General features: G+C 43.5%; 1 protein-coding gene and 1 long non-coding RNA gene across 13 annotated transcripts in view; one reads left to right on the plus strand and one right to left on the minus strand.

The window, feature by feature from the left end:
- EPC2 (enhancer of polycomb homolog 2) overlaps window positions 1-1,971 on the minus strand; it is a 40,999-nt gene extending 39,028 nt beyond the window's left edge. The window contains exon 1 of the mRNA XM_038181936.2: window positions 1,573-1,971. Within this exon, the coding sequence (XP_038037864.1) occupies window positions 1,573-1,725 (153 nt within the window). The 5' untranslated portion in view covers window positions 1,726-1,971. The remainder of the gene's footprint in view (window positions 1-1,572) is intronic.
- LOC101804713 (uncharacterized) lies at window positions 1,326-26,632 on the plus strand. 12 transcript variants are annotated; one of them, XR_005266982.2, is made up of 8 exons: window positions 1,326-1,488; window positions 3,034-3,444; window positions 5,588-5,697; window positions 8,223-8,357; window positions 10,393-10,485; window positions 11,028-11,133; window positions 16,242-24,857; window positions 26,495-26,632. It is a non-coding gene; the product is annotated as an uncharacterized lncRNA (long non-coding RNA). The 12 variants fall into 12 exon arrangements; XR_005266987.2 differs by having other exon boundaries at window positions 3,034-3,101; XR_005266985.2 differs by lacking the exon at window positions 1,326-1,488 and having other exon boundaries at window positions 2,146-3,444; window positions 16,242-23,532; window positions 23,996-24,857.
- The last annotated feature ends 193 nt before the right edge of the window (window positions 26,633-26,825 follow it).

Here is a 26,825-nt window from a genome sequence, read left to right on the forward strand (position 1 = left end):
GGATGCGTGAACATCTCCCTCTCCCGAAAGTCCCTTTCAGGACACATCAAGCGAATCGCAGACAGCTTTTTTCGTAGCAAATATTGCTAAAGAGAATTTCACCAACATTTACCTACTGCCATCTACAACAGCCTTTCCGAGAAGCGCTTTATGGACCACTAACACATAAGTCTACTTTAAAAAAAAAATAAAAAAGAAAAACAAGGATCCCTATCTATTTGTGTGACACCGGACAGAAACATACCCCGAGACTGAAGCTGTCACTCTCTGTTAATAGCACAACTTACAATCTCATTTGGCTAATGTATCTAGCACCGTACTTATACATTGCTTCACTGACCATCGCATTCTGAGACTATTGCATAATGTATCAAATACAGCTACATTTTACTGTGGTAAAATAAAAAAAGAAACAACAAACAACTCATTATTACAGAAAAGAGACATTTCAGTACAACACTAAAGCAGTTTTACTGCACTATAAATCTAAACTTCACAATCATTCCGGCAGCCCACAGAGTAGCTTGCTCACGCTTAACTTGTTAATGGAGATGGTTTTATTTAAGATGCGAGCATCTTAAATAAACAACAGAATGATTTATTAAAAAAGCCTTGTTTTATAAGCACTAAATGCAGACACAGGGCTGCGGGACATCCTTTAAAGACAGAAAACCAAAGGACCCGCCAAGATCGCTTCGTTATCACCACGGTGTTGTTCCTTTTAGACACGCTCCGGGAGCCCGGCAGAAGCTGCCACTCGTGGAGGCTCCGTGGGCTCGTTTCACGCTGTGCCAGCAGCGGGTGCACAGCAGGAACACGGGCAGGATGCTACGCCAGGGGATCCCTTCCAGCATCAGCAGGCGATTGAGAAAACCAATCGGGAAGGCACGAAGCCTCCCTTTGACAGCTGCAACCTCGGCAAAGCCAATCCACAGGCGCAGAGCCCTGCCTGAGGCGGAGACACGGCTTCATTGAAGAAATCCTTGCGGGCACACTCACTCCGGGCCGGGGGCTCTGAGGGCCGGGGGCTGCCCAGCGGGGCCCCACAGCACAAGATCCGGGCCTCCCACCGCCTGTCACCGCCTTTCCTCGGCGGGACGGGCCCGTTCTCGGCCGTGCCGCTAAAACAAGCTCTATTCTCGCTGGTTTTCTCCTCACACCGGCTGTCGGTGCTGTGACAGGGGCCGTGCGGGCAGCCCCGGCCCGCTCGGGCTCGCCTCAGCCCGGCCCTGAGGCGAGCCGGCGACGGCACGCTACGCCAAGTGCGGCCGCCCGCTCATTCAGAGCCGCGTCTTGCGCCTTCCTCCTCCCTACGCTAGCGTAGCGGCCTCCCCCCCGCTCATCAAAACAGTCGCGAGTCGGGACGCAAAGAAGATGGCGGAGCAGGGCCCGCTTACGGCGCCGGACAGCGGCTTACGCTGCGCTCTTTGCGCAGCGCCCCGTAGGACCCGTGCAGCGCCGCGGCGGGGAGCGTGCGTAGTGCGCTTGGTGAATGCCGATGGCCTATTTCCCGTGAGGGGAGGGGGGGGGTGGCTGATAAACAATGGTGCCCCCCCTGCGCGGCTCCCTTACCGATTCCTCCTCCTTCTCCATCCCCGTGGGCATCTGCGGCACAGCCCGGTTGATGGAGACGCAGTCGTTGAGGTCGGGCATGTCCTTGCCGCGGTAGATGGGCAGCGGTTTGGCGGCGTCTAGCGCCCGGGCTCGGAAGGAGAGTTTGCTCATTGTCTCCCCCTCACAATAACACCCCGGGGCCGGGCGGGCGGGGAGGGGAGGAGGAGGGGGGGGGGGGCCCTCAACGCGGCCTCGCCGCCGCCTCCCAGCCGCTCCCGCACCCGGCCCGCACCACCATGGAGGGTCCCGCCGCCCCGGAACAGCTCTCCGCGGGGCCGCCCGTAGCTCACAGCGCACGCCCCGCAGCCCTAGATCCGCGCCGGGCTCGCTCGCTCCGCTCCCTGCGCCATGGCAAACATGGCGGACATTAACCAAAGCCGCCAGCGATCCCGGCAGCCACCGCGAGAGCCGGGGGGGGGGGCAGAGAGGAGGAGGGAGGGAGGGAGATGGCGGCCGGCGCGGTGCGCGCGCAGCCGGGGGCGGCGGGAGGCGGCGCTGAGGGGACGGGACGGGACGGGACGGGACAGGAGGGGAGCCCGGGGGGGATTTGAGGGGATTTGAGGGTTTTCGAGGGGAGCCGAGACCGGGATGGGGACCGGGACCAGGGGTTGTCTCTTTCCCCGCCCGCATCTCAGGGCTAACGGCTCCCCGCCTCACGTCCTCGCCTCATGAGGCAGCCCCGCTCCCGCCGCGCTTCTCCTCAGGGAAGGGGGCGCCCCCTTCGCACCCCAACTTCGCAAATCTAGGATTTTTTTATTTTTTTTTTACCTCTAAACGTTATCATTCTTATTTATTTATTTATTTATTTACTTATTTACTTGTTAAGCTTAAAGACAAGCGATCGGCCGCCTCAGGATGCGCGTGGCTCCTCAGCACCAGAGGCAGCCCCGCTCCCGCCGCGCCTCTCCTCAGGGAAGGGAGCGCCCCGTTCGCACCCCAGTTTCGCTAATCTAGGATTTTTACCTCTAAACGTTATCGGTTTTATTTATTTAATTATTTATTTACTTACTAAGCTTAAAGAGCAGCGATCGGCCGCCTCAGGCTGCGCGCGGCTCCTCCGCACCAGCCCTGAGGCACCTGTCGGAGCTCGCCTGGCCGTGCCCGTGTTGTATTTTCAGCAGAAATTATTCCCGCTCGCTCCTTATTTGTGGGTTAAATCGTGTTCCAGCGGTAGAGGCGGCTGCCAGAGGGATCCTGTCAGGGTAACAGGCTGGCAGCCGAGGGGTGCCTCAGCGAGGCAGCGGCCGAGGGGCTCAGGGCTCCCTCACGACCAGCGGTGTAAGGCAGCATCGCTCACTGTTAAAGCACTCCGAATTACAGACACATGCTTTATAAACACCATGGACTCCAACTAATATTACAAACTGACACTTCAGAAACAAACTCACGCTTGTCCCGTTCTATTTTTTTCTCTACAAGAATGTTTTCCTGTATTACTCTACATGGACCTGATCTTGAAGAGGGGCAGAAATTCCACTTTGTGCCAAGTAAGGAGTTTCTTTTGTATTAAAGGCTTTTCTCTAGGTCTGGAGTTACTCAGGGACAGCTCCACGTTTTGTGTTCAGTGATGCTACTCTGCTGTAAAAGTGCCTTGCTCTCCTGTTTGGTTTGGCCCACTTTCAAAGCGTACTAAGCTAAATGAGCACGGCATCCAACTTTCAGAAGAGTGTCCTCAACTTGGAAAGAAGAGCTCCCCGTGTGGACAAAGCCACAGTCCTCTAGCATCCCAGAGCTTCCCACGTCTACCCAATGTATTGACTTTAGTCTGCAAAGCCCTTCATGCTTCACGTACCTCATCACTTCCAGATTATCTTGACATCTTAAGCTCAGGTCAGCTGCTTTTTCTCATCTCCACCTTAGAGCTCTGTGTTGCAGTTCATTTTTTCGTTACCTTACACATTTGTTATTTGTGTAGTTTTATACAGTAAATGCAACTACTGCTTGTGATGAACACAATTTACAAAACGAATAATGAATTACATCGGAGGGAGATGAAACAAGTGCAGTAATGCACAAGAGGAAAAAAGAAGCAACAATAAGTTTATGTTCGTGTCCCATGTACCCAAATTAGTGTGGGAGAGAGATCTGGAAATTATGTCAGCTACTCCTATGAAAGCATCAGGTTAGTGTTCAGTTATGTAGTGAAAATATGAATAAATGAAGCTTTAAAATTATGAGAAAAGGAACACACAACAGAGCTGTGAGATACTACTGGACTGAGATACACTTACTTATAACTCCCTTAAATATTTATTGTTCTTAAAGATTATCAATTCTTGACTTGGATTAGAATCACCACCCTTTTATGCAGAAGCATGCCATAAACCAGTTCAGAGAGCTAAGTACTGGTCTTGCTCGTAGTTGCCCAAATTGTGTAGGAGATGCTTTAAGCAATGTTTCTCATTGCATAGATACTTAAAAGTTGTATAGTTTGTAGGTTAAAATTTATAGCTCAGCACAGTTTTAGAAGCATCCAAACTTCTGATGCCCAAAGTTGACTTCCCCAAACTGATTCACCAGTGATTGGTAGCAGCAGATTTTTGCCATTTTCCAAAGAGTAATTGCAGCGCACTTCTGCAAGAGCTTTAGATTCTGAGGCTTACTCTGCAGTGCCAATCTGGAGATTGTAGATGAAATTAATCCGTGGGCTCTTCCTGAGCTGGAAACAGTGCATGTAGTGCATCCTCTCAGCCCTCTAGAGCAATCGGTTCCCAAAAAGCTGTGTCTGAGAAACTCAAAGTTGAAATAAGGATAGTCGTGTTAACTGTCTCATCTAGGCAAAGGTGGTGGCAAAGGGAGCACTGCAGCTCTGGGAAGCCCAGGAGCTAGGTTAGCAGTTTGAGGAGTGATCTAGTGAAAGGATGAGAATTCCCTGACTGTTCCCCCACCAGGCAACTGCCTGCAATTGTCTTAATTATCAGCTGCTAAACTGGGTGCCTAGAGAAAGTGCTAAACTGAATTCAACATCACCTGCCAAGACCCTTTTTCACAAGTCAGCTCAGGCATTTAAAATTGTGCCCAGCTGTGAGCTTTCCCTACAGAAGTTGACAAACAGTGTACAAGAAGCATGAATTCCACACTAAGCAAATAAAATGCAGTTTCAGCTCATGGTTCATGGTTTTTATGTATAAATACCATTGTATAAATTCTCTTACAGCCCTGCTGTACAGATAAAGTATTTTAAAATGTTAGGTTAGCTGCATGGAACAGGCAGTTCCTCCTGAAGTAGTTCCTCCAGAAGCTAAAAGATAAGAAGGGCTTTCCTCTTTCTGCTTCCCTCCTGTCAAGAAGGAGGCATTTTACACTGCCATAAGATTTTTTTTATTTTTATTTTTCAGTTAGCACAACTGAACAACAGACATGAACAACCTTTTTCCTTTGTGTGCATGTTTCATTCTTTTCCACTGCTTAAACCAAAAAAAGAACAGAAATGCAGCACATTTACCCTCAAGGCGGCTCTTAGTCCTAAACTCATCCCATTATTTTATTTCCACAAGCAATGCAACTTTTTCAGAATTATGCCCTGTAGTGTGCTGAGGGTTTTTTTTATGTACTCCAAAAAGCCATTGCACACAGCTGAACATGAGTAGAGCTAAAGTTTCAACTTATATTAATCCTTTATATAGTTTAGCTTTAAGCCAGAACCATACATCTTTTCAGTACATACTCAGTTCATACATCCTGTAAATTATTACAGCTTTTCTGAAGAATTCCAGCTGTTGTGAGCTGCACTTGACCTCTAGATAACTTGCTTTTGATGCACAAATAAAGAAAACAACATTTCAAACAAAATGATTTGTTCAGTAGTTGAATTCTGGCGATTGAATATACGCGCTTGCGTCCTGGATGGAATATAAATACCTAAATTTCACATGAACACATATATCAATGTAAATCTGTTAGGATGAAAAAGAATTAATGGTCTGTCTCAGAGCAAGTATCCTTATGTTTTTTCTAACTGCTTGTATTTCAGATTTCCCAGACTTTTGGTCTCTATGATAGAAGATAGCATTTGCTTACAAGAATACTGCTAACATTGCAACAGACAATAGTTTATAATGGCACAGAACGTCCAGGATACAGGTAGGAGATAGATAGAAGGAAGAGCATATATTGTAACTTATGTACAGAATTTATCAGCTTTTACACGGCGTGCTCTTGCTTTCGTTTGTTTCTTCATAGTGACACCTAGCACAAGGAATGCTTGTTCACAGGGTCACTGCCTAAAGATTATTTTGTTTTTTTCTGGTCATCTTTTTGCAAATTTTTGCTGTTTCCTTTCTTTGCTAGTAATACACATCCCACATCATTAATCTTACACCGAGCAGAAACATTATTTATGAATGATCACATCAAGAATTCTCAGTGCACATTATTGCAGTATGACATTGTGAGCATGTCAGGGTTATTTATTTTGTGTGTTGTTTCCCTATAAGTACAAGAAGTATATAAAAAAAAGGTATGGGCAATATAGGAACATGGATTTCAGCAGTGGTTAGTGGCCTATGAAAAGGCATGGTATAGGTCAGCCTGAAGTGTTGAAATATAGCTAGAGTGCTGTAGATTAGGCTGTAAATACACAGAAATAACCCTCAAGATACAAAGTGTACAGAGGAATTGTTGTCTTCTGCAACATTCCAGATACACAGTGCATGAGGATTTGAAGACGTGATTATGAAAGTGATGCTGAAGAGTCGATGCTGCTGTGTTAACAAATATTTCGGAACTCACTGATTTATCTGTTGCACGCTCAGGATTCCTGCCTTGGTAGCAGCAGCAGCAGCCTTATTATGGGGTGTTTTGATCCCTTGTTTAAGCAAAGCTTCACTAGAAGGGAACCGTGAAGTAGCCAGGAGGCTGGCTTAGTAACTTCAGCACAAGGAAAAGTGCTGAGCTTTCCAGGAGATATATGAATGGACTAGGGGAGTCTTTTTAAAGGTTATGAAGTCCTTCTTTCTCCCTGTGTCTGAGAACTCCTATTGAAGTGAAAGGAACCTCTGTCCTATTCATTTCAAAGGGGGTTTCGTCAGGAAAAAGAGCTTGATCAAAGTAGCTACTAAGCATTCTTAGTGGCTAATGTTCAGAGTTAAATGTATCAGCTGTTCCAAACCATTTCTATTTCAAATTATTCAAAGCATTTAAGGGACTGTCTCCCTGCACATTTTCCTCTCTAGGGTCACCAAAACCGATCAGCCAAAACCTGAGATCTAGTATGAAATATCTTCTTGGGAGATTTACAACACTGAATGAAAATTAAAAGGTTGGAAATTAAGTTAAAATCTTGAGGCTAACAGCAATGGGCACTGCATAAAACTGAATAAAAAGGCAGCTATGAAAATAGCTTGTTCCCAAAATTATAGCAGGAAGGTAAAACGATGAAAGATTCTTGAAGCAGCAGGAAGCTTCTGATTTAGGAGTCCCATACCAAAAATATCTATGTCAAGAAATACATTTAAAAGAAAAATATGCCCTAAGTCTGAAGATCCACAAAGGTATTGGCAGAGGTCACCAATTCTTTGAAGGAAGCTGGTGCAGTTGTTTCCTCGTGTAATTCTGTCTTGGATTCTTAGTCAACAGGTGAATCTACTCTTGACTGTGATTGTGCTTTTTTATGGCACAATTTGACAAGTAAGTTAACAACGATACAATCATGCAACCAGATGGATTTGTCTTAGAATTACCCTCCATAAACCTGCACACTTTTATAACACACTGCTTTCATATCTGACACAGACTACATAAAAGAACTAGTTTGCCCAACAGATATCAATCTCTAAGGTTGTGAAAGCTTTCACTTAAGAAGGGTCTTTCCTCGGTGCTCGTAAAGACATTAAGTTTTACCTCGTAGGCTGAAGTTTGTTCTTCATGCTTACATGTTTATCTTCATCTCTGTCACTCCGTGTTAGTATTTACACTGACTGTGTGCAGAGCAGCCAGTAAAGCCATTAGCCACCTTTAACAGCACAGATCAGAAACACAGCGATCTAAGACTGGTTTTTAAAACAGGCAGGGATAGAATATGAAGCAAAACTGGTGCAATTTTGAAAAAAATGATGTTCAGAAGCAGCTCGACTGTTATACTCTTATCACCAAAGAGCACGTAATAAGGAAATTCATAGCTGAAATATGCTACATGTATTCGTATTACAGAAATCACCAGCTATTAAGATAAACCCACTGAAAATAGTAAGCATTAAAAAGACTGTCAAAAGATTTTCAACCTATTTGACATTGTTTGACACTGAAAAATGATCAACAATGAGGGAATCCGAGCTTCTTTTAACATTTGACGCACAGGAGTGAGCAGGAGATTGCAGCGCAGCGTCATCGTCATCACAGGGCGTAATCGTGGAGATATTGCAGTGAAAGTGTGAAGTGTGATTAGTGAAATCAGCTGCTGCGGTCACTCACAGGTAGCGTGGCAGCCTGGCAGTGACAGCTTCGTCTGTGTCATCAAATGCTCTACGTGATAGTGAACGGGAGGAGACGATGCCAAACAGCACGAGTACCAAACCCCTCCTGTACATGAGAAAACCTCAGCACGGATTTTTATTACTTCCCTTAAGACAAACATCTGCTCTTTCCCGGTCTCTCCCCTTCCCCCTCAGCACAACAAGCCCGAGGAAGCCCCCCTGCGTTAAGCAGAACCAGATGCTGGACGGAGCGGCGCGGCTGTTCTCTTCCTGGGCACTGCAGGGCAGCGCAGCTTGCCGTGCCGACGAGGCACGTGTTGTGTGGTTCAGGTAAATACTGCACTTCCACTTGTTTTACCACTCGGAGAAAGCAGCTTTACAACGCAGCGACTATGAAGAGGAAGCCAAGGGTTATGACAAGAACTAGGAAATTGCTGTTATAATTGGTGTGTAATAAGCACTGCATTTACACCACTTATTTTTTGAGAATAACAGTAGGCCTTAAAAAGAGAGACAATTACTCAACTGTCAGCTAGAAAAACCTAGCAGAAAAAAACTCGAAAACCAAGCTCACAGGTATATACAGATTTATCCCAGTGTCTCACAACTTGTAGGCAAATACAATATATTTATTTATTTATTTATTTAAACTAATGTGTTTTGAGGAGCTAGGAGTTCCCCAACTTGTGTCAAAATTTTTTAAAAAATCATAGCATTCTGCCACTCCCAAGGTACATCAATGATTTTGTTAGGCTTGCCAAAAAAAAAAATAAATAGTAATAGAACATTAAAAACTTAAGATTTTTATTCTCACTTCAGAACCCAGAGTTGAAGGAACTTTCCTAAAGGGGAACCTGTGAAAATCTCTGCCCCAGCGGTACAGGGTGCACCCTTTCCTCCTAGAAGCTTCATCATTCTGCTGAATTTTAGCATTAGGGCAGAAGTGGGTCTGCTTTCTAAAAATAGATTTGCCGACATCTGTAAAAGTAAGAAACCAGGAAATAAATGAAGCATAAATACTCCAAAAGCCACATGCTTCCCCAAAACCGTCTCAACAATTGCTGTCTTGTGGAACAGTGGCCCAGATAACGTAATTTTTCATGCTGATAAAAATGGCAGCATTTTTCCTGCCTGCTCAGTTGCGAGGCTGATCTGCTTTGGTCCAGCCCGCTCTAGGAGAGGCATGTTGGAGGGCTGAGCCAGGCTTGGGCAATAAAAGGATGGCACAACACCCTTTAACCAGTGCTTTCAAAAGGCCACTTTGTGAGAACAATTTCCTCTTCCTCTGCTTTCGTCTATGATAGGCACCATGCAGAAATAACCTCGGTCTCCCGCTCCGCAGCAATTTCCCTGTCCCAAATCTCTGTTGTCAATTGTAGTGTGGAGGTGTTTCCCTTGGAGGCAAGCTGGCAGTTGTATCTGTCTGTAGCGCTCATCAGAGGGAAGTTTAATATCACTTGTATCAGAGTAGTGTCATTGTGTGTTCTGTACCTCCCCCACTTTTCTGGAAAATGGGACTGAAAGCAAGCAGAGAAAAACAAGCGTCTCTCAGCAGCATTGCTATGCACCAAGAGACAAAAATATTAGCTTGATTCCAAGAAAAGTGAAAAGGAAAATGAAAGTGTTACATTGACAATGAATAGTGCAGTGGCAGCTCTGTTTGTAGTATACTCTGCGCATAAATTCACGATAATGACAGAAAGTTTTTAGTCTTCTGTTGTAATATATGCAGTGAACAAACAGATTTAAAAGTGTTCAAGCTCCAAATTTCTGTAGTTCCTTGCAAAAAAGATTTTTAAACATAAAAAAGACACTTTTATTATGCAGACCTAAGTCATCGCAAATCTGATTTCCTCCTCCAAGTCCCTGCTGATCGCCGTTTGTGACCGCTTTGGAAATACCTTGCTACATGTGCAATAACATCTAGATAAACACGCAGCCACTTCCAGGGAAGTCACACATCTATACCTGCTATCGCTTCCTCAGGAACAACACCTCGAGCCACACTCAACTGAGCAATTTATTTGTGTGTAAGTGACTAAGGATTCGGCATTGTTCCCTGAAAAGACGGGAGAAGGTTGCCTGTTAGCACATTCAGCTGCTTTCCTCTTGTTGTTTCTCGTTGGGAGAGCAGTGCACACCGAGTTTTGCTTGTCAAAAGCTGAGGAAAGGCCAGTCTGGAGTATCCACAAACTCTGCTGGGACAAAGCTGAGTAATCAAGAATGGGGAAGCTCGGTGCATATTACAGAAGCACTCTCACTGTATGAGTAATGCCAGTCACACCTCTGAGAGCTTTAGTTTCATGTTGAATTAAGCTTTAGAGGTATTTTCATACAGCTGAGTCTAATTACGTGTTCCTCTAAGACAGAACATGAAGCTGGATGTGTAGAGCCTCCTTGTGCCTGGTGCGCAGACAAAACCGTACCTGTCCACCAAACTAATCTGAGCTTCACTAAGGTAAAGAGGAAAATTGTTTTGTCATAAATACTTTAAATATCAATTTGGCTCTCTGGAGAGGTGCAGCAGGACTGTCTCACCCCATTGAGGAGGGTCAGGACTACCCAGGTCTCGTAAGGTAGCTCACGAGCAGGACACAGCTCAGTGCCTGTATTCGCTCTGGTGAGCCTGAGCAGCAGTGGCCATAGCAAGCATGGACCTATGGCAGGGATGTAACTGCAGCTGTACCTTTATTCCTGTTAGATAACCACAGACTGACAGGCGGTAACTTCTGACATGTCAGTGCTGCCTGATTTCAGCTGGGTGAGGATGCTGCTTCCACCAAAGCGCTGCTTCTACAGGGAAGAGGACACACAACTAGCTTGTGTCCTGCACAGCTCATTGGTGTAGATTTTCAGGGGTGATTATCACCATCTGCAGGTTATTCTACTTAGTCTATTAAGTAAATCATTCTTATTACCACTTCTCAGTGTGCACAGAAAATTGTTTGGTAGGAACAACTAGTACTATTTGTTTTCATAAAACAATTCTTCTGTTTTAAGGGAAATGGCAGTGATGCACACATGGCAACTAACCGCCCAGGAGAGTCAGTATATAGAGGACTGAGAGCAGCTGAAAATAGCTGAAAACAAGAAAAGAACAGAAGAGGTAAGTCATGTGGAACAACCTCTGAAGAGACAGGCATTATTCAACAGTACCAGGAAAACAGTTGCAACCGTTTCACTTTCTGTCTGTTAGCCGACAGTGAAGCACGGTGATGTGATGCAAGACAAACTTCTGGCAAGATTTGCTTTGTGCTACTGAAACTTTGAAGGCTTTAGTAGCACTTGAGCAATACGCTGCACGCTTGATTATGGGAAAATCAAGGGATCTTGCAGGCATGATGGGAATTTCTAAGCCTGACATCTGAATAAGGCCCATGAAATCAAAAATTAGGACACCAAGGGTTTCTGGCTGATCCAGGTGTAGCAAAAATCTTGTAAGATGAAACAGTGACTGGTTCTGGTATTGTTTCAGTACGTACATGAATAGTGTCACTAGTTAATCACGCGTAGAAACAAAGGAGAATTACAGAAATGGAAATTACTGTGATTATATAAAATGAAAAAAAAAAAAAAAAAGATACTGGAGCTTTAGTATAAATCTCCAGTTGAAAAAAAATATGCCTGTGCAATAGTTTATTTTTTAAATAGCCCAAATTGATCCATTTCATTTTTTCCCCAAGTATTCAGCGGTTGTTTGCTCATGAATTTCGTTGGATAGCTGTTTCTTAATTATAAATGCAGACAATTTTGTGAGCTTTTCTTGAAGTCACAGGTTAATCCATTTGAGGAAAATGATCCATAAACCAAAGGAATTGCAAGGAGTTGTAATCCAATCCTGTACAGATTATTCAAAATACACTTTCAAACTAACAAGCTTCTTTTCATTTTAGTGAAATTACAATGCAACATGGACTATACTTTCGCTGATCAAAAAGAACAACAGGCCTAAGTTTGCTTTAAAAGCAAAATACAATGAAGCTAGAGATACCTTCTCCTCTTGCCTTAACTATTGAACGGTTTTCAATTACAGTAACTGCAATAAGAGATGTAAAGAAAGATTTATTTCTTGTTAGTGTATCCACTCTTCTGAGATGCTATCCAGCTGGGGTCTTGAACACTGGGGAGTATTCAAACTTTAAAGAATAATAATAAGTGCACACAAACTATTGTATACCTATAGCCTCCCATTAAAAAGCAAACAAACAAACAAAACAAAAACCAACAACACTTTGTAATCAATTTCTTGTTATACTCAATACTAAGCCAATAAACCTTTTATGTAGTGGCTGTAGCAGGAAAAAGTGTATTGCTGTCAAAGAGGAAAAATAAATGCACAGATTTAGTCCAATAGCAATTTCTTTGTCTAAAGGTTTGGGATTATTGAATGTGTAGCCTTCTAAAGTTATGAGGACATTAGCAAGGTTTTCCTATAGGGTTTTGCCACTTTGAGGCAAAACATAATACCACTTTAGTGGCAAAATCAAGAAAAAATAATCTGGAAAATGAAAGAAAACGGTTGTTCTAAATTGTGACTAGCAGAAGTAGTGACACAGCCCTGTGTCAGTGGAAGAATAATACAGAAACAACAGTTTGACACTGAGGATCACCAAGGAGAAGGAGTATGAATATTTATTTTCAGAATGGGGGGTCATTGTTGAAATTACCGTTTCTGTAATCATATTTGATCTGAGCTGCATTGTGCCTGTGACCTCGAGAACCAGCAGTTCTGGGATGTGTCAGGAAAGTTGTCCTGCACTGGAGCACTTTTACAGGAGCTCTGCAAGCCCCTTCTCATTGATCTAAAATGGGTTTTCTGGTGTCTCACTTCTAGCAACATTAGCTGTGGCAGGAAACTTTGTATTTATGAACCTTATAAGAAAGAATATTGAATGGACGAATGTGCCAAATGGCTCAACTCTTCGGGCCATAAATTATGTCCTTGGAAAAATATTTTAACATGTAATCAGGAGCAATGTGTCTCCACGAATATCCCAGCCAGCCTATCAGTGTTAACGAATCATCTGCAAGGCTTAGACACCAACTTCACAGTGTAATTCCCCTTTTCCTGTTAGTCACAAAGCTCGATATAGAAATAAGGTCAGCTAAGTCACAAGTATGCTCCAGGTGAGGGAGATGTTGCCAGCGATACCGGTGCAGTGGGACAGGATGAAATGCAGCTGGTGCCCAGGTTTCAGGAAAGCAGATAGCTGCAGTATGTTTAAGGCATAATCCTTCTGAGCTGCCTGGTGCCCTGCCAGGAACAGCTGCTGAGCGTCTATGTGGACCCACTGGTAGCCATGCCATACCAGCTCGGTGGCTTCTCTTTTACAAAAACAGGGCATAGAAAATAGCACTTTTGGTTCAAAATCACTGTTAGAGGTCCACCATGGAAGGAATTTCAGATGCAGCTGATGAAGTGTCCCAGAGAAGCTGGGAAATGCTTGTCACTGGAGATACTTAAAAACCCGTTGCATGAGGTTTTCAGCATGGTTAAAACATGTTTTTTAGTGTTCCTTACCAATACTGCATGGGACCATGTTGCAATGCTCAGGAAAAATTAGCTACCCAGGCTCTCAGAGCTTACCTGTGTTTTACACTGACACGTGGGAACAGAGGGGATTTGTCTATCAAAAGATCCTAAAAATGAAACCTGAAAAAATGGGGATACACTTCTTGTCTTGAAGACACAATACGTGTTAGCATTACACTGAAGGCTGAAGCTTCCCCTTTTCCTCCAGCCCCCTTATGCCTGCAACACCAAACCCAGCCACCTTACAATTACGATCTTCCTAGAGCAATAAATGAGAAACTTTTCAAAAATGGCTCGGGTTGAATTCTTGGCCATGCTGATCTTCAGGGATTGAGAACTGAGGCTCCTGGGTGTAAAACAGCTTGTACAGTCTGGCTCTGCGATGATTTTGCTACTTTTTTGTTCTTTAGCTTTTTGTTCTTTAGTTAGCAGGGCCACAACTAATACCAAATCAGTAAAAGACTGTAGTTACTTATTTTTCAGATGCTCTAAAAGCAGAAGTTTATTAACATGAAATCAACCATTAACTAATCAGCTAATAAGGTAGACCCTGAGTTTCCTGGTTTTTTTTTTTTTTTTTTTTTTTTTCACTTGGCAAAAGTGAAAATTACAGTAAAAATCTTTTTCACGCAGATTTGGTATCAAACTTTCTGCTATTTCTGATGCACAGAATCTTAGTTTTCCTTCCCAAAGAGCTGATAATAAGGAACTTATCTAAGCTTGAACAGAATTTTACGATCTGTTTTTAACAAAAGGCTCCCCTAGGCCTTATTAGATTTTAACAGAATCGTTTTAGGAAAGCTATGCATAAGAACAAGATTTGAATGGAAAATACACATAAGAACCCAGACAAGCAAGTGATGTTAAAACAAAAAAACTGTGTAGGAATGATCAGGAAGGCCTCCACTGTCCATGAATGCTGGTCTATTTACCTGTTGTAAAAAGTAGTAGAAATGAGTTGAGTTTGCCCCAAACCAGGCCATCAGCCTTACGTTTGGTTACACACTACTTGCAGAGGCTGACTGTGAGAAGTGCAGTACTGCCGAAACAAAAAGAAAGCAAACCACCTTCTCCTCGAAGAAACAGCCATGAAGGGAGTTCTTATCATTGTTTTAAGCTTTCCCCTTTTGTTTTCTGTCTCACTCTGCCTCAGTTGTATCTGTGGTTAACATGTGGTGAGAACACGGCTAAGCAAGCAGCATTACACACTCCGCTCTCCAGGCTCTAGCCACCAGGGGGTTCTATGAACACAATTTTCCCTGGAGAGCAGGGGGCTTACATTGTCCTGCAGCCATATTTATATTAGTTGACTTGTTTAGCCTTGATTTTATTTATTTATTTATTTATTTTTGGGTGTGTGCTGCTGAGTTCCAGATTCATGAGTTTTACTCCAGCATCCTGACTCAAAAGGTTATTAACAAAGCAGTGCCCTCACGGCACCTGGAGCATGTTCTAAAAACATGCTAAGCTGTGATGTTTCTATTGTACACAGCTTTCTTTTCCTGACGGCACCTGTTTAGTGAAATGTTCTGTGCTTCTCTGATTACCAATTTGAAAGGGAACAGACTCAACATACAACGAGACACCACAGAAATAAAGCCGAGCTCTTTGTGCATTGCTGGGATTACTAATTTTCAATGAACAGCTCCTCAGGTGTTCATTCCACTGCAGGCAAAGGCTCTGTCATGCTTAACCAGCACTCTGACACTGCTTTTGTACTTCTCCAGCTCAGAAGGAGAGTGGAGCTGTTGTCTACCACACCATCAGATCTGATGATACTGTTTCCAGTGGATCATGCTGTGTTTTGAGGCACTGTGGGCCCCTTGGATTTTAAAGCACTGCACAAAACATCATCTGGGCATCACAGAATCCATTCTTTATAATTGCTTAGGACCCAGTGAAAACACCAGATCCACGGTTGTACAAAACAGCTGGCATTTCCTGACTTCATGCCCTCCCAATATTTGTCTCTGTGAAACTCTTTTAAACACACCCTTAATCCATTAGAAAATAAACTTGTAGAATGAATTTCCACTCTGCCATTTGTGCACTGTGCACGGAGGAGCCATAGCCTCGGATGGATGCAACCAAGCCCTGTTTCTGCCTGCTGTCTGATTTACAATCTGAACGCCACAACCTCAGTTCCCGTACTTCCTTGCAGTAAAATTTCACAAGTGCTCTCTTCCGAGATAGATATTTTTAGAAATGTCTTTGTTTGCATTATCTACTTGATGCATTTATTTCTGAAATGGTAATTTCAGATAAATTCCTGTTATCCTGGACAGACTGGCCCTGTCAATAAAAGGAGTCATTTGGTGACAGTTTAAAAGATTCAGATATTTTCACAGGGACAGGAGCAAGCAACGTTAAAAAATAATCTTCAAGAAAGGTCAATTTGCTGTCAGCAGCAACAAAGCACAGGATGTGGGGATACTGAGAGTGCTCCTCTCCCTTTAGGTGTGGTTGGTGGCAGGCAGCCAAGCTGGCATCACCACACCCAGTGCAGATTTTTGTTACCAAACACTTCCAAAACAACAAATTTTAAACGTAATTTAGAAATAGACTTGACAAAACATGTCTAATTTCAGGAATGTCCAGCAGTCCGTTTATGTATGTTGCTAACAACATCTGGTTGCATTTTACTCCACTAAATTACCTCTCTCTCTGTTTTGCTCCTGAAGTTTGCCTTCGCTGGATGTGCGAGGACTTGTCTGAGCGTTGTTCTCACCTTTCCCTGGTGGCTCTGATGACTTCACTGCTGCTGCAGCTCGACAGCCGGCGCCTCGGTGCACTGGCAGGTGATGTAGTGATGTGTAGCATGATATGGCAAAAAAAGGCAGAGAGGACTTGAATTTGCTAAGTTTGAAACAGCAGAGAATAGGCCATGTTACCAGCAACTCGTGTTTTTCAGCACTTAATTGCATGCTAAAAGTATTATTCCTGCCTGAATCATACAAACTAAACTGGTGTATTTTGGAGATAACAACTGTGCCTGTACCTTGGGTACAGGACTTGGAATTTCCAGTCCTCTGGTTTTGTTTTGAGAAGTTTTCAATATAAATCTCAAATATATAAATCGTCTCAAGTCTTCTAACATGCAAATTTCTAGAATATATTAAAAATTAATCACCTTAAGCAAGTGCTTAATTTAAGCATGACATGTGATTCGCTGAACAGACATGACTAAGCCAACATATAGTTCGTTCTGTGGGACCAAAATTTGTACCAGTGTGATTCATCAATGAGTAAGAATGATGCTATCTGGAGTTTTAATCTAAGTGCAGATTTGAATAATGACCTGGATTTTTTTGGAGGAGCAGCTAGCTAAGCAAGAAAGGGAAAAGAAAAAAAAACACTATAAAGAATTCTGTGGTTGATATCACCACCTATTTTCAGCTATATGAGTCAGTGAGCTATCACATGGATTTGCACAGAAATATCAAAGCAAATCCCACTTCAAACCCACACCACTTCCCAATATATACCCTCACTCATCGATTGCAACAAACTGAGTTAACGTATGTTTGTCTGAAATAAAAGCAAGGAAGAGATCAGAACTACAGCAACAATTAACTACCTTAAAACAAAGACTTGTTTTGTGAAACTCCTAGGCTAACTTGTAGCTGAACTGAGAAAAAATATGCACTCAACAAATTACATTTGCTGAGATCAATAAGCAGAGTCTTTACAATGTGTGCAGAGATCGAGGGAGGCTGTTTTTTGGCAAAATTGGAAAAAAAAAAATTTCTAAAAAGACATAGGTAGTAACTTGTCCAAATATTCTTTAATAATAATGATTGAAAGAGCTACAGCTGTCATGGAAGAACCGAAAGCCAAGATATTTCTTCAATATTATAAACGTCCTGGGATATAAATATGAGGTACCTCTGGATACAGGAGAGAAGCATCATTTGTAATGGTTTATATTTTGAAACATAAAGCCAATTACTGTGGTAGAGGAAAACATAACTCATGCTGTTATAGAACACTTCTGCTAAATCATGTCCTCGTAGAAGCAGCTTTGACAGACTGTCATTTTTCCAGACTATTCTGTAACGTACAGTGAGTTGCTGCTAGATGTGAAGCCCTCTGAAAATTAAAAGAAAGATTTAGGCAATATTTTTAATGCTATAATCAGAACTGCAACATTTACAAACAGGAAGATGAAGAACCACTGTGTATGGTAACTTTATTTCTTTTGCTGGCAAAAAATCCTGTGGATTTTTCAGTCCTACCATCGTCAGGCATCCTACCTTTCCCTTACAGTTTAAAAACTCCCTAAAGATGATTAGGATTTCCCACTACACAAACTATAGTAACAGTACTGCAGGGGCACACTCCTGAACAAAGATTTCAGGTTTCTGCCTCTGTATCAGGACTCTGAATACAAAAGTCAATCACCAGTCGGGTGATCACCTTGATTACGTGCACTACTGCACAAATCCTATGTCTCTACATCGCATGCCTTCCCTATAGCCTTATATTGTGTCCTAACGGGTTTCTGTGTTAATGCTTTTCAGTCTGACATCTAGTGTCATATCCTAGGAACTATACCAGTTCCTAACAAAAAAGGTGGGCTAACGAAATTGCATCTCATAAATTGGAAAGCGCTGACAACTGCCTGACGTTAGGTGACCACAAGCTCCAGGTATGGTACAAATGACTTTGAGGTATCTAGGGGAGAAACAGATCCATACTGGTGCTATTCCACCACACACTGCTGAGACTGCTGCTGAAATACTGCCTGTGACTGCTTACCTGGGCACCACGTGGCAGCCCAGTGAACAAGTGAGCAACCAAAGTGCTCAGCAGGAAGAAAAAGCAGGTCAGTGACAGTGGAGGAAGAAATTCTTGTCCAAATGAAGCAGCTTTTGTACAACGCCATTGCAGCTTTCATGGACTGTGCAAATCCAGTAAGTCCTGGCTCAGAAGTAGAAGCAGGTAACGGCAGCAAGGGTCTTGGCTGAGGTGCTTGGGAGCAGGAATAAATTTAGCTCTGTTTACTTTGGAGAGGGGACTGTAGTTATACCATGTTTCTTTAGGAGATGTTCTAGGAGAAAATGTAAAGAAAAACTTCTCTAATGTCACTGAAAAATTGAACAGATGCAGTTGTCTACAGGGATTAAATTAGAGTTTATTCAGATTTCAGACAAAAAGATAATGTGAAACCAGTTAAAAGCAGCTATTTCTGAGAACGACAGAGAAGAGTATCTTAGGCTGTTTGTTTACTTGAAAATAATGGGCTCTGATACGTTTTTGCAGCAGTAACATCAGTGGTTTTGAAAGAAAACTTGTTTTCTAGCTTGCTTTTTTTTCTGAGAAATCTGAACTTCAAGACTTCTTACTCGTTCTCTGGATCCAGAAACAAGCAGAAGAGAATGCTGACTTCTGGTCAGGAGGCATCTTTTTAGGGAGCCTGCTTTTTAGGGAGCTAAAAGAAACAAATGCCATTTACCATCTATCCTACCATCCCAGCCTTTAATGACCACCCCAGGAGAACGTCACTGCTGCATGCTGGTTGCTCCAAACCTGCAGGAGGCAGAGGTTCCCGTTTATACACCCGCAGCAGCTGCTGGTATTTACATTGCCCTGTGACTGCTCCCACCAACACACCCCAGAAGTGTGAGCAGCTCAAGCACGAGGCTCTGTTGCCACCCCTTTAATTACCAGTCACCGATCCTTTCAGAAAACAGGCTGAGTACAGGCAGAGGAAACAGCTGGTGGCTGCAGGACTATGGGCAATGGCCGGACAGCTGCCGGCTCTGCTGCTGCTGGCTGCCTCGCAGAATGGAGCATTTACTCTTCTAAAAGTCCTTCCCACCTCCAGGATGTCTGTCTTCTGGAAGCTTTTTAGGATCAAAATCAACGAACCCATTACACTTTCATGTGGTGAATAAACGTGTTTGCATTGCTGCGGGTTCAGTTAACTTTGCAATGCACTTCCTTCACTCATCCTGTTTAATCCATTATCTTATTAGATATTTAAGCCACCCTTGTAACACAGCTAATAAGAGAATGGCAACGTCTTCATGTTGAAACTAATTAATAGAAGTACATCATTCACATCCTTTGGCTAGGTTTAAACTTCTTGCTTAACAAAGTACAAGCAATCATCAGAATACACGCATAGCTGCTTTCAGGCTTGTTAGAAGCTTTGCCTCTTTTGTGTTTATGTATTGCCTCACACGAAATGATCACTGCGAAGTAAAACCACTCAGGCCTCTGTTCCAGAAGACCACTGCGCATTTGCTGTCAGACACCATGCATCAGCTCACAGATTTGTCTGCCCAACCTTCAGCACACAGAGAAGATTTTCCAAGACCGAGGCCCCAGTGATGTGATGGGATGAGATGGGATGCGATGTGCTTGTGCACCCTCTGCCAGGTGGGATCGTCCGAGAGCTGCTCTGCTGGGAACCAGGAGCAGCAAAGAGAGCTGCGGCGGGGGGACAGGCGTGATAACATCTTGCCGTACACATGCCGTAATTAATTTTAATTTCCTTAATTAAGTATTTAGTCTTTGGGGAGGGAATATGTAGAAGTTGCTTCATAAACTGACAATGGGCGATTGTTCTCCGTTCCTTATCCTGGAGGCACGCAGGATAATGAGAGCTCTATAAATATGCGGACAGATTGATTTGATGGAGCAGACAGAAGTCCCCCGGCACAGGCTGCTCGGTGCTTTCAGAGTAACGGAGACCTCCCCGCTCTGCCCGGGCACGCCACCGCTCCCCCATTTTGCAAGAAGTTAAACAGACTGGGTCTGAATGCAGTTACTGGGGGACAAGCAGGACGAGACCGAAATGAAATAAATACAGAAGAAAATGGACAAATGCTGCTGAAGTGCCACTGTCTGTTGTGGGCAAGGGCAGTGCAGTTCAAAATCAAAATTGGAGACATTGGTAATTCCAGATTCAAGGGGAGAATTTAACAACTTTATATCCACAATTCATTTTCCCTGCATGTGTGGAAGAAATCTTTGACTCCAACAGCCATCCAGTGTAACGGCACGTACCTGTGCCAGGTCAAGAGGTGATTCTCCGACAACGGCAGCTGGTTTGATTTCTCTGACTTCTTGGTTCAATGCGTGGAGGCTTCATTTCAGCACTGAATCTTCTCCACAAAGGCAAATTTTGAAGAGTTATGGCTTGGGTAGTTAAAGAAGTGGTTACTGATTTAACCTCTGCCAGGAAAGTCATCCCTCCATCAAGCATTAAATCAACAGACAACAGAAGTTGGGGAAATGATGTTATTAAAATTCTAGCATCAGAATTCCCAATACTTTCCCCCAACACGCATAAAAAATAAAATGATATAAATATAAAAGAAAGCCAACAGATGCAGTGTCATATGGACTTGCTTAATGGCAATGCTTAGCCTTTCAAAAAAAGATTTACATCTACATTCACTACTAAAACTTGACATTTGCATTGAATAATTCATAATTTGTTGTTTGCTGCGCTTTGCTGCCTTTCTTATGTGCATGGCTCTAAGTAACATCATCTCTGCTGTTAGGGGAGGAGATCAATCCTTACACACGCAGATATTTTTGTTGTTGCTCTGTAAAGTGTAAATATGTATTTGTCTGAACCGATGTTAACATTTCCTCAGCAAGAGCTCTGCCCGTGATGGAAAGGCTCTGCACAGACTGAATTCACTGCATTGCTGCACTTTCAGCGAATTCTCCCCCAACTCTTCCAAGTATTTTAACAATAATCACATGGAGCTTGGACGTGGTTCTGTGCCCACGCGTGTCGTGTTTCAGAGGAACTCCTGCCACCTGCCTCCTCCTACAGCTGCAGACGGGATCGCTGCCAGGGCTCCTGCACCAAGCTACGGAGACTTTCACCCTTCTACAGCCCGTCACCTCTCTGGCCTGAGCACGGAAAGGAAAGGTGTTTGAAAGGCATTTGAAGTTACGCCTGGATTCAGGATCCGCACAGAAAAAGTGGGTGCCAAAGCAGGATCTAACATGCAGTTTGAGTACAATTTATTGCCATGTTGTTTCTAAGAGGAGCCTTGCAGATTGTAGGGTTGCAAACACCACACTTGCACTGTCATCTCCTAAAGCTTGTACATTTTAAAACCTACTTTTCATTCTAAATCTTTAGGGTCTATTTCAACTATTCCTTCATAACCAAGTTAGGAGCTTTAAAGGTTTGGGTAGCATTGTTCTTTTCCTGACACTTCATCTGTGATTCTAAGAGAAGCAAACAGGGTGCTTTGGCTCACCGGCTGGCTCTCCTCCTCGTCTGTTGCTTCTTTCCTGTTGCTCAGGGAAAAGTTTCTGAGTTTATTAACTCAGACTAATTGATCAAACAGCGCAACACCAGCAGACCCACTACCACAGCGCATGCTGTAGTGTCTAAAAGCTATCCTGCTTCTCTTCGGGTGAGTTCCTAGGAGTAAATTCCTTTCTAAAACTTGCAGAGCAGCCTGGGGCAGTCCCTGCAGTTTTGCCCCCTCCACCCCCCTTTTTATTTTAATTAACTAATTAACTTTTCCTCACCAGTGAGCACGTTTGCCTTCCACTGCTGGGGACAGAGCCCTGTTCTGTGTCCTGATCTGAAGACTTGAAGGCTTCACCTGGTGAGCCAATAGCCACACACTCAAAGTGTGAGCATCTAATGAGAAGTCTTTAATTGGGCCTTTTTTTTTTTTTTTTTTTTTTAAATTAATTTAATTTGTACTGCTTTTAGTTCAACTTCCAAGGCATGCAAGGACTCCAACACCTGGTGCATAAGGGCCCCAAACCTTCGTTATGTTTTAAAATGCAAACTAACAGGAAGGTTATTGTGATGTTATCTGAAATCCCAAATGCCTCAGTTTTCCTGATTTTATTAACTTTGTGGTAATGAATTTCTGAATACCTGAGTAAGAAGGAGCAGGCTAGAGATGACTGAGTGCTGTCAGCAACTGAAACCACGAACACCTGTTCTGGGGCGGCATCAACTGTAATGGTGTAAGCGAGTTACTGCCAAGATTTCTTTCCAAGGACTTTTAACTATGGTTCATTACGTTGTTTTTTTTTTTTTTTTTCCTCACCAGGTCTGCTGCTTGAATCCCCCCCAAACATCTACGCTTGTCACCTGCGCAGCAGCTTGTTTGGTTTTGCAGTGACTGGAGGTCTGCCTTACTCTGGGCTGAAACACAAAAAAGCTCTTGGAGACATTTTGCAAAACCAGTAGCTGTTTTGGGGTTTGCAATACCCCCCCCCCCCCCCTTATTTTTTATTTTTTTTCTCATCAGTGAATATAATGATTCGTGTTTATTTTCTCCTTTGGGCAACCTTCCTTCTCTCTCATGTGGACAAGGATTTTGTTCGAACCTCGTTGTCCCCAGGTCTTCTTCCCTTCTCCCCAGGTGCTTCCCCTCCACAGTCCCAAGGCAAGAAAATCCCATTACAAATCCCACAGGCAATGGAGCAGGCAGACCACTCGGGTACCTGTTTTTGAACACTGCAGTGACACCTTTGTGCCCAAGCAAAGTCATTTCACTACACGGGGTTGGGTTTTTGAGTCTTGTTGGCCTGAAACTGCAAGGATGTACAAGACTAAATAATGGAACTACCGATTCTCCTTTTGGCCACAATTAAACAAAATAGAGAAAGTTTTACTTCTATTTTTCAGGGGTAAATATTTCCTTTTTTTTTTTTTTTTTTTTTTTTCTTCAGAAACAGAGAGGAGCTTCCACAACTGACTACAGGTAACGGCAAACCCTAATACCTGTTATTTTTATGACTTTTTTATTTTTTTCCCAAGGAAAAATTCAGAGTGAACAGCAGCAAATTATTTTCCTGGAACTGAAAAAAGTGGTATTTCTCCAGGAGTTACGAATCACCTCTCTTTCAAGAAAGCCTAAAATGATGGTGACTTGGTGAGATGGGATCTTCTGGGGTAAGATTAAACAGACTTTGCTGCACCTTTCTATCCCAGATCATGCACAGACAGATGTGAATGTTTGCATACTGTAGGTAAGTGTGAAGCAGGCATAATTGGTGTACATTATTTATTTATTTATTTATTTATTTTGAGCTGGAAGCGTTTATTTTTCCACGTTTTTAGGATATTGTTTCTTTGTAGCCTTAATTTTGGTACCTGCCATTTCCTTAGGGCAAGAACACTTATTTTTCTTTCCTGCCTCTCCTGGTTACCGGGGTTAAGCAGCAGCCAGCGGGCACTGACAGCACGGGAGGACCTACCTGCACCGCTTCTGCCCCGCCGCACCTCGACTCGCAGGTGGCTGTAGGGGAGCCCTCCCTCTCCCCACTGACTTTACCCCCAGGAAGTAGACGAAAACCTTTCCCCTTTTCCATGGCTTTTCTAGAATCGAACTTTCCAGAAAGCACTCTTGTATTTTTTTTTTCTGTTCTGAATGCAAACCCCTTATCTCCTGTTGCAATAGCATTCAATTACAGGCAAATTCTTATCTCACAGCAGGTAAAAGTGTGAGAGATGGAATCTCTCCAGAACGTGCTTTGTGGAGGCTGTTTGGAGCCAAATCAACTCTCTGATTTTTTAAAGCCACAACAAGAATTTCTTTTGAGCATCCACAGCCACCACAGAAACATCAAACCCTGGCAGGGAGCGAAGTGAGCTAGGGAGGCCCAACTTGTTCCCAAGTGCAAAGCGAATGCGATGCGTTGCTGTTCCACTTCAGGGTGGTTTCCTCCACTCTGCCCACCTGCACGCAGCGCTGCGCGAGGCTGGCGGGACCTTTTGGGGACGTGTGCTCATGCAGCGTGTTGCAGCAGCACGCTACAGGTTGCCAACAAACGGCTCCTGCTGACTCTGCACGAGCAGGACCACACGAAGCACACAAGTGACGGCTCCCCCCTCTGTGGCTGTTCACCTCCTGTCCCCGGCTGTGCAGTGTGTGCTTGGAGGAACCGCAGCAGCCGGCCGTGGGCAGCCACAGAAGGCTTTTTTGGAAGCCTGGATGTGTTCTTCTGGAGCTCGTCTGCCCTAGGTTCGAATCGAGCTTGCAGCGGATTTTGAGCTAAATTATCTGTTTGCGTGGCTTGGGTTGTGTAAATTTGCACCAAGCTGAAAGCAGCAGGGAGTTAACAGTGACACTTCCAGGCACCTCTGGCACGTGGACGCGGCGTTGCTCAGTTGGTGCCGGTACAAAGAGCAGAGCCAGGGAGCTGGAGGCCGTGCTACGGGGCGCTGGCGTTGGAGGTGGATCAGAGCGTGCTGGTTTCATGAGCAGTTTCCCCAGCCGTCAGCTTCCTCGACTTACCTGCCAGAGGCTGCCCAGGATGCCACTGCATTCGTGGAGGACACAAACTAAGGACAGGTAACCGGATTTTAGCCTTAACTGTGAATTCTCTTGGCTTTCGCACATTTCAATCAACTTTGACCTTGTTGTTTGCTATTTAATTTGATAGCGGTGCCCGTGGCCCCGTTTAAGACTGGGCACCCCGTTGTGCTAGGCAGCTTACAAATACACAGGAGACATAGTCCCTGCCCCGAAGAGAACATCACAGGAACTTTTTTTTCTGGTGATTTAATCATAATATTGACAACTTTATCAAAAATTACAAAACTGATAATAAAAAAATTTCTAATTCTTAGTAAGACTAGAATGGGTTTTTTTAAAAAATAGAAAAGCACTTTTAATGCTACTGCTCTTCTGGAATTCTCACATTACAACCCTACATAGCAAAATACAAACTGTAGCTAAGAAAGGTAGCAGTCCTAAGGTAATTCAGTCCACCACGAGCCCTCTAACAACTCTATACCAGCAAATTCAGGGACTCCAAAAGGATATCACATTACTTAGAAACCTGATTTAGGAAACACCTTGAAGTTCTTTCTAACCCCTAAAACCTTAGACTGTGAGTACGATAGACCTGGGACATCAGAGGTGGGTTGTTTTTTTTTTTTTTTCTTTTTTCTTTTTTCTTTCCTCCGTGGATAATGTTTTTGCAGCTGATACCAGCAAAACGTTCTCTTTAAGAAGTGAAAATATGAAGAAAATCCATCGGAATAAATGAAAATATTTTTATGGTGTTCACAAAATGCACCATAATAGAAAGAGGAATATTTTCTTTAATTTGAATGTCATCCGAATGACTCAACCACATTGTCACCCACTTAGCAAAAGAAAGCATAATAAATAAATAAATAAATAGACAAGAATATGCAACACTTTACATCCTCAAAGAACCACGTAGTGCCCTAAGCTACCGAGATCCTGATCGACTTTGTGGGCTCGCTGTGCTCAGCCAGTTCAGCTCGGGGTGATTGCGCCATGTTAATGACAAAGAAAAGCGTTGTTCCACTTTCCACAATGGAGTATTTTTTTTCCACCTTTTAAATATAGGAATTCTCTCTTAAATTAGAAAGTAGGCAAAAAGTATTTTTTTTTAAATTTTCATTTTAAGTCTTCTATTAGAAAAAATATAGATTTATTAAACAAAAAATAATAAGGTAGAAAGAAGGGTTGGGCCTCCATCAAAAAAGTATATTATGCTTTAATGCAAAGAGAAAGAAATGGCTCTAAGGGCAAAATTCAAGTATGAGTGACCAGTTTTTTAATCGTAAAGTAGGTGCAACATTTTTTAAAATGTTACAGCACTGCATGACCTGTAATGCTCACAATATTTACATTAACTGCTTACATGAAACCATAAAAACTCTAAAAGAGAAAAAAAAAATTGTATGGACTGAAACAAACTACTCCTAGCACCCACATCAATGCCATTATTAACCAATGAAACCAAGTGCACAAAAATACTTTACATAGCCTACTGATGTAAAGTATACATCGGTGAGAAAGTACAAACCTAATTCGGTAAAATGCCAAAAGAAGGGTTGGTCGGTACAAACTCCGCTCCGGGACAGAAAGCAAAGGGGGAAGTAACCTGACCTAGCCAGGCGCACACGCACGCACCCTCGCACGCACCCCCGTGTCTCTGGTTAAACGCACAGGTGTGGACAAACAGCGGAGAAGCAGGCGGGCGTGGAGCAGGGACAACATCGACGCTTCCAACAGAACAAACACGGCAACTCGTGACAGAAAGATGCCAGCTACGCTACACAAAAGAATCACTCCACATGAGTCTGCGTGTAGGACCGTGGCGTTGCACACACGACAAATGAACCTACCCCGCGGAAGGAAGGAAGGAAGGGCTGCTGCCTCCAGGCCCCTGTAGCCAGTGTAGCTATTGCGATCCCTCGGGCTGGGGAAGGACTGGGAGCTGCTCTGCGGGACGTGAGGAAGCGCGGAGCCCGGAGGGAGCGCTTTGTGCCCCGGCACGCC

Source organism: Anas platyrhynchos, chromosome 7, assembly GCF_047663525.1.
Source record: "Anas platyrhynchos isolate ZD024472 breed Pekin duck chromosome 7, IASCAAS_PekinDuck_T2T, whole genome shotgun sequence".
Classification (NCBI taxonomy): Eukaryota; Metazoa; Chordata; class Aves; order Anseriformes; family Anatidae; genus Anas; species Anas platyrhynchos.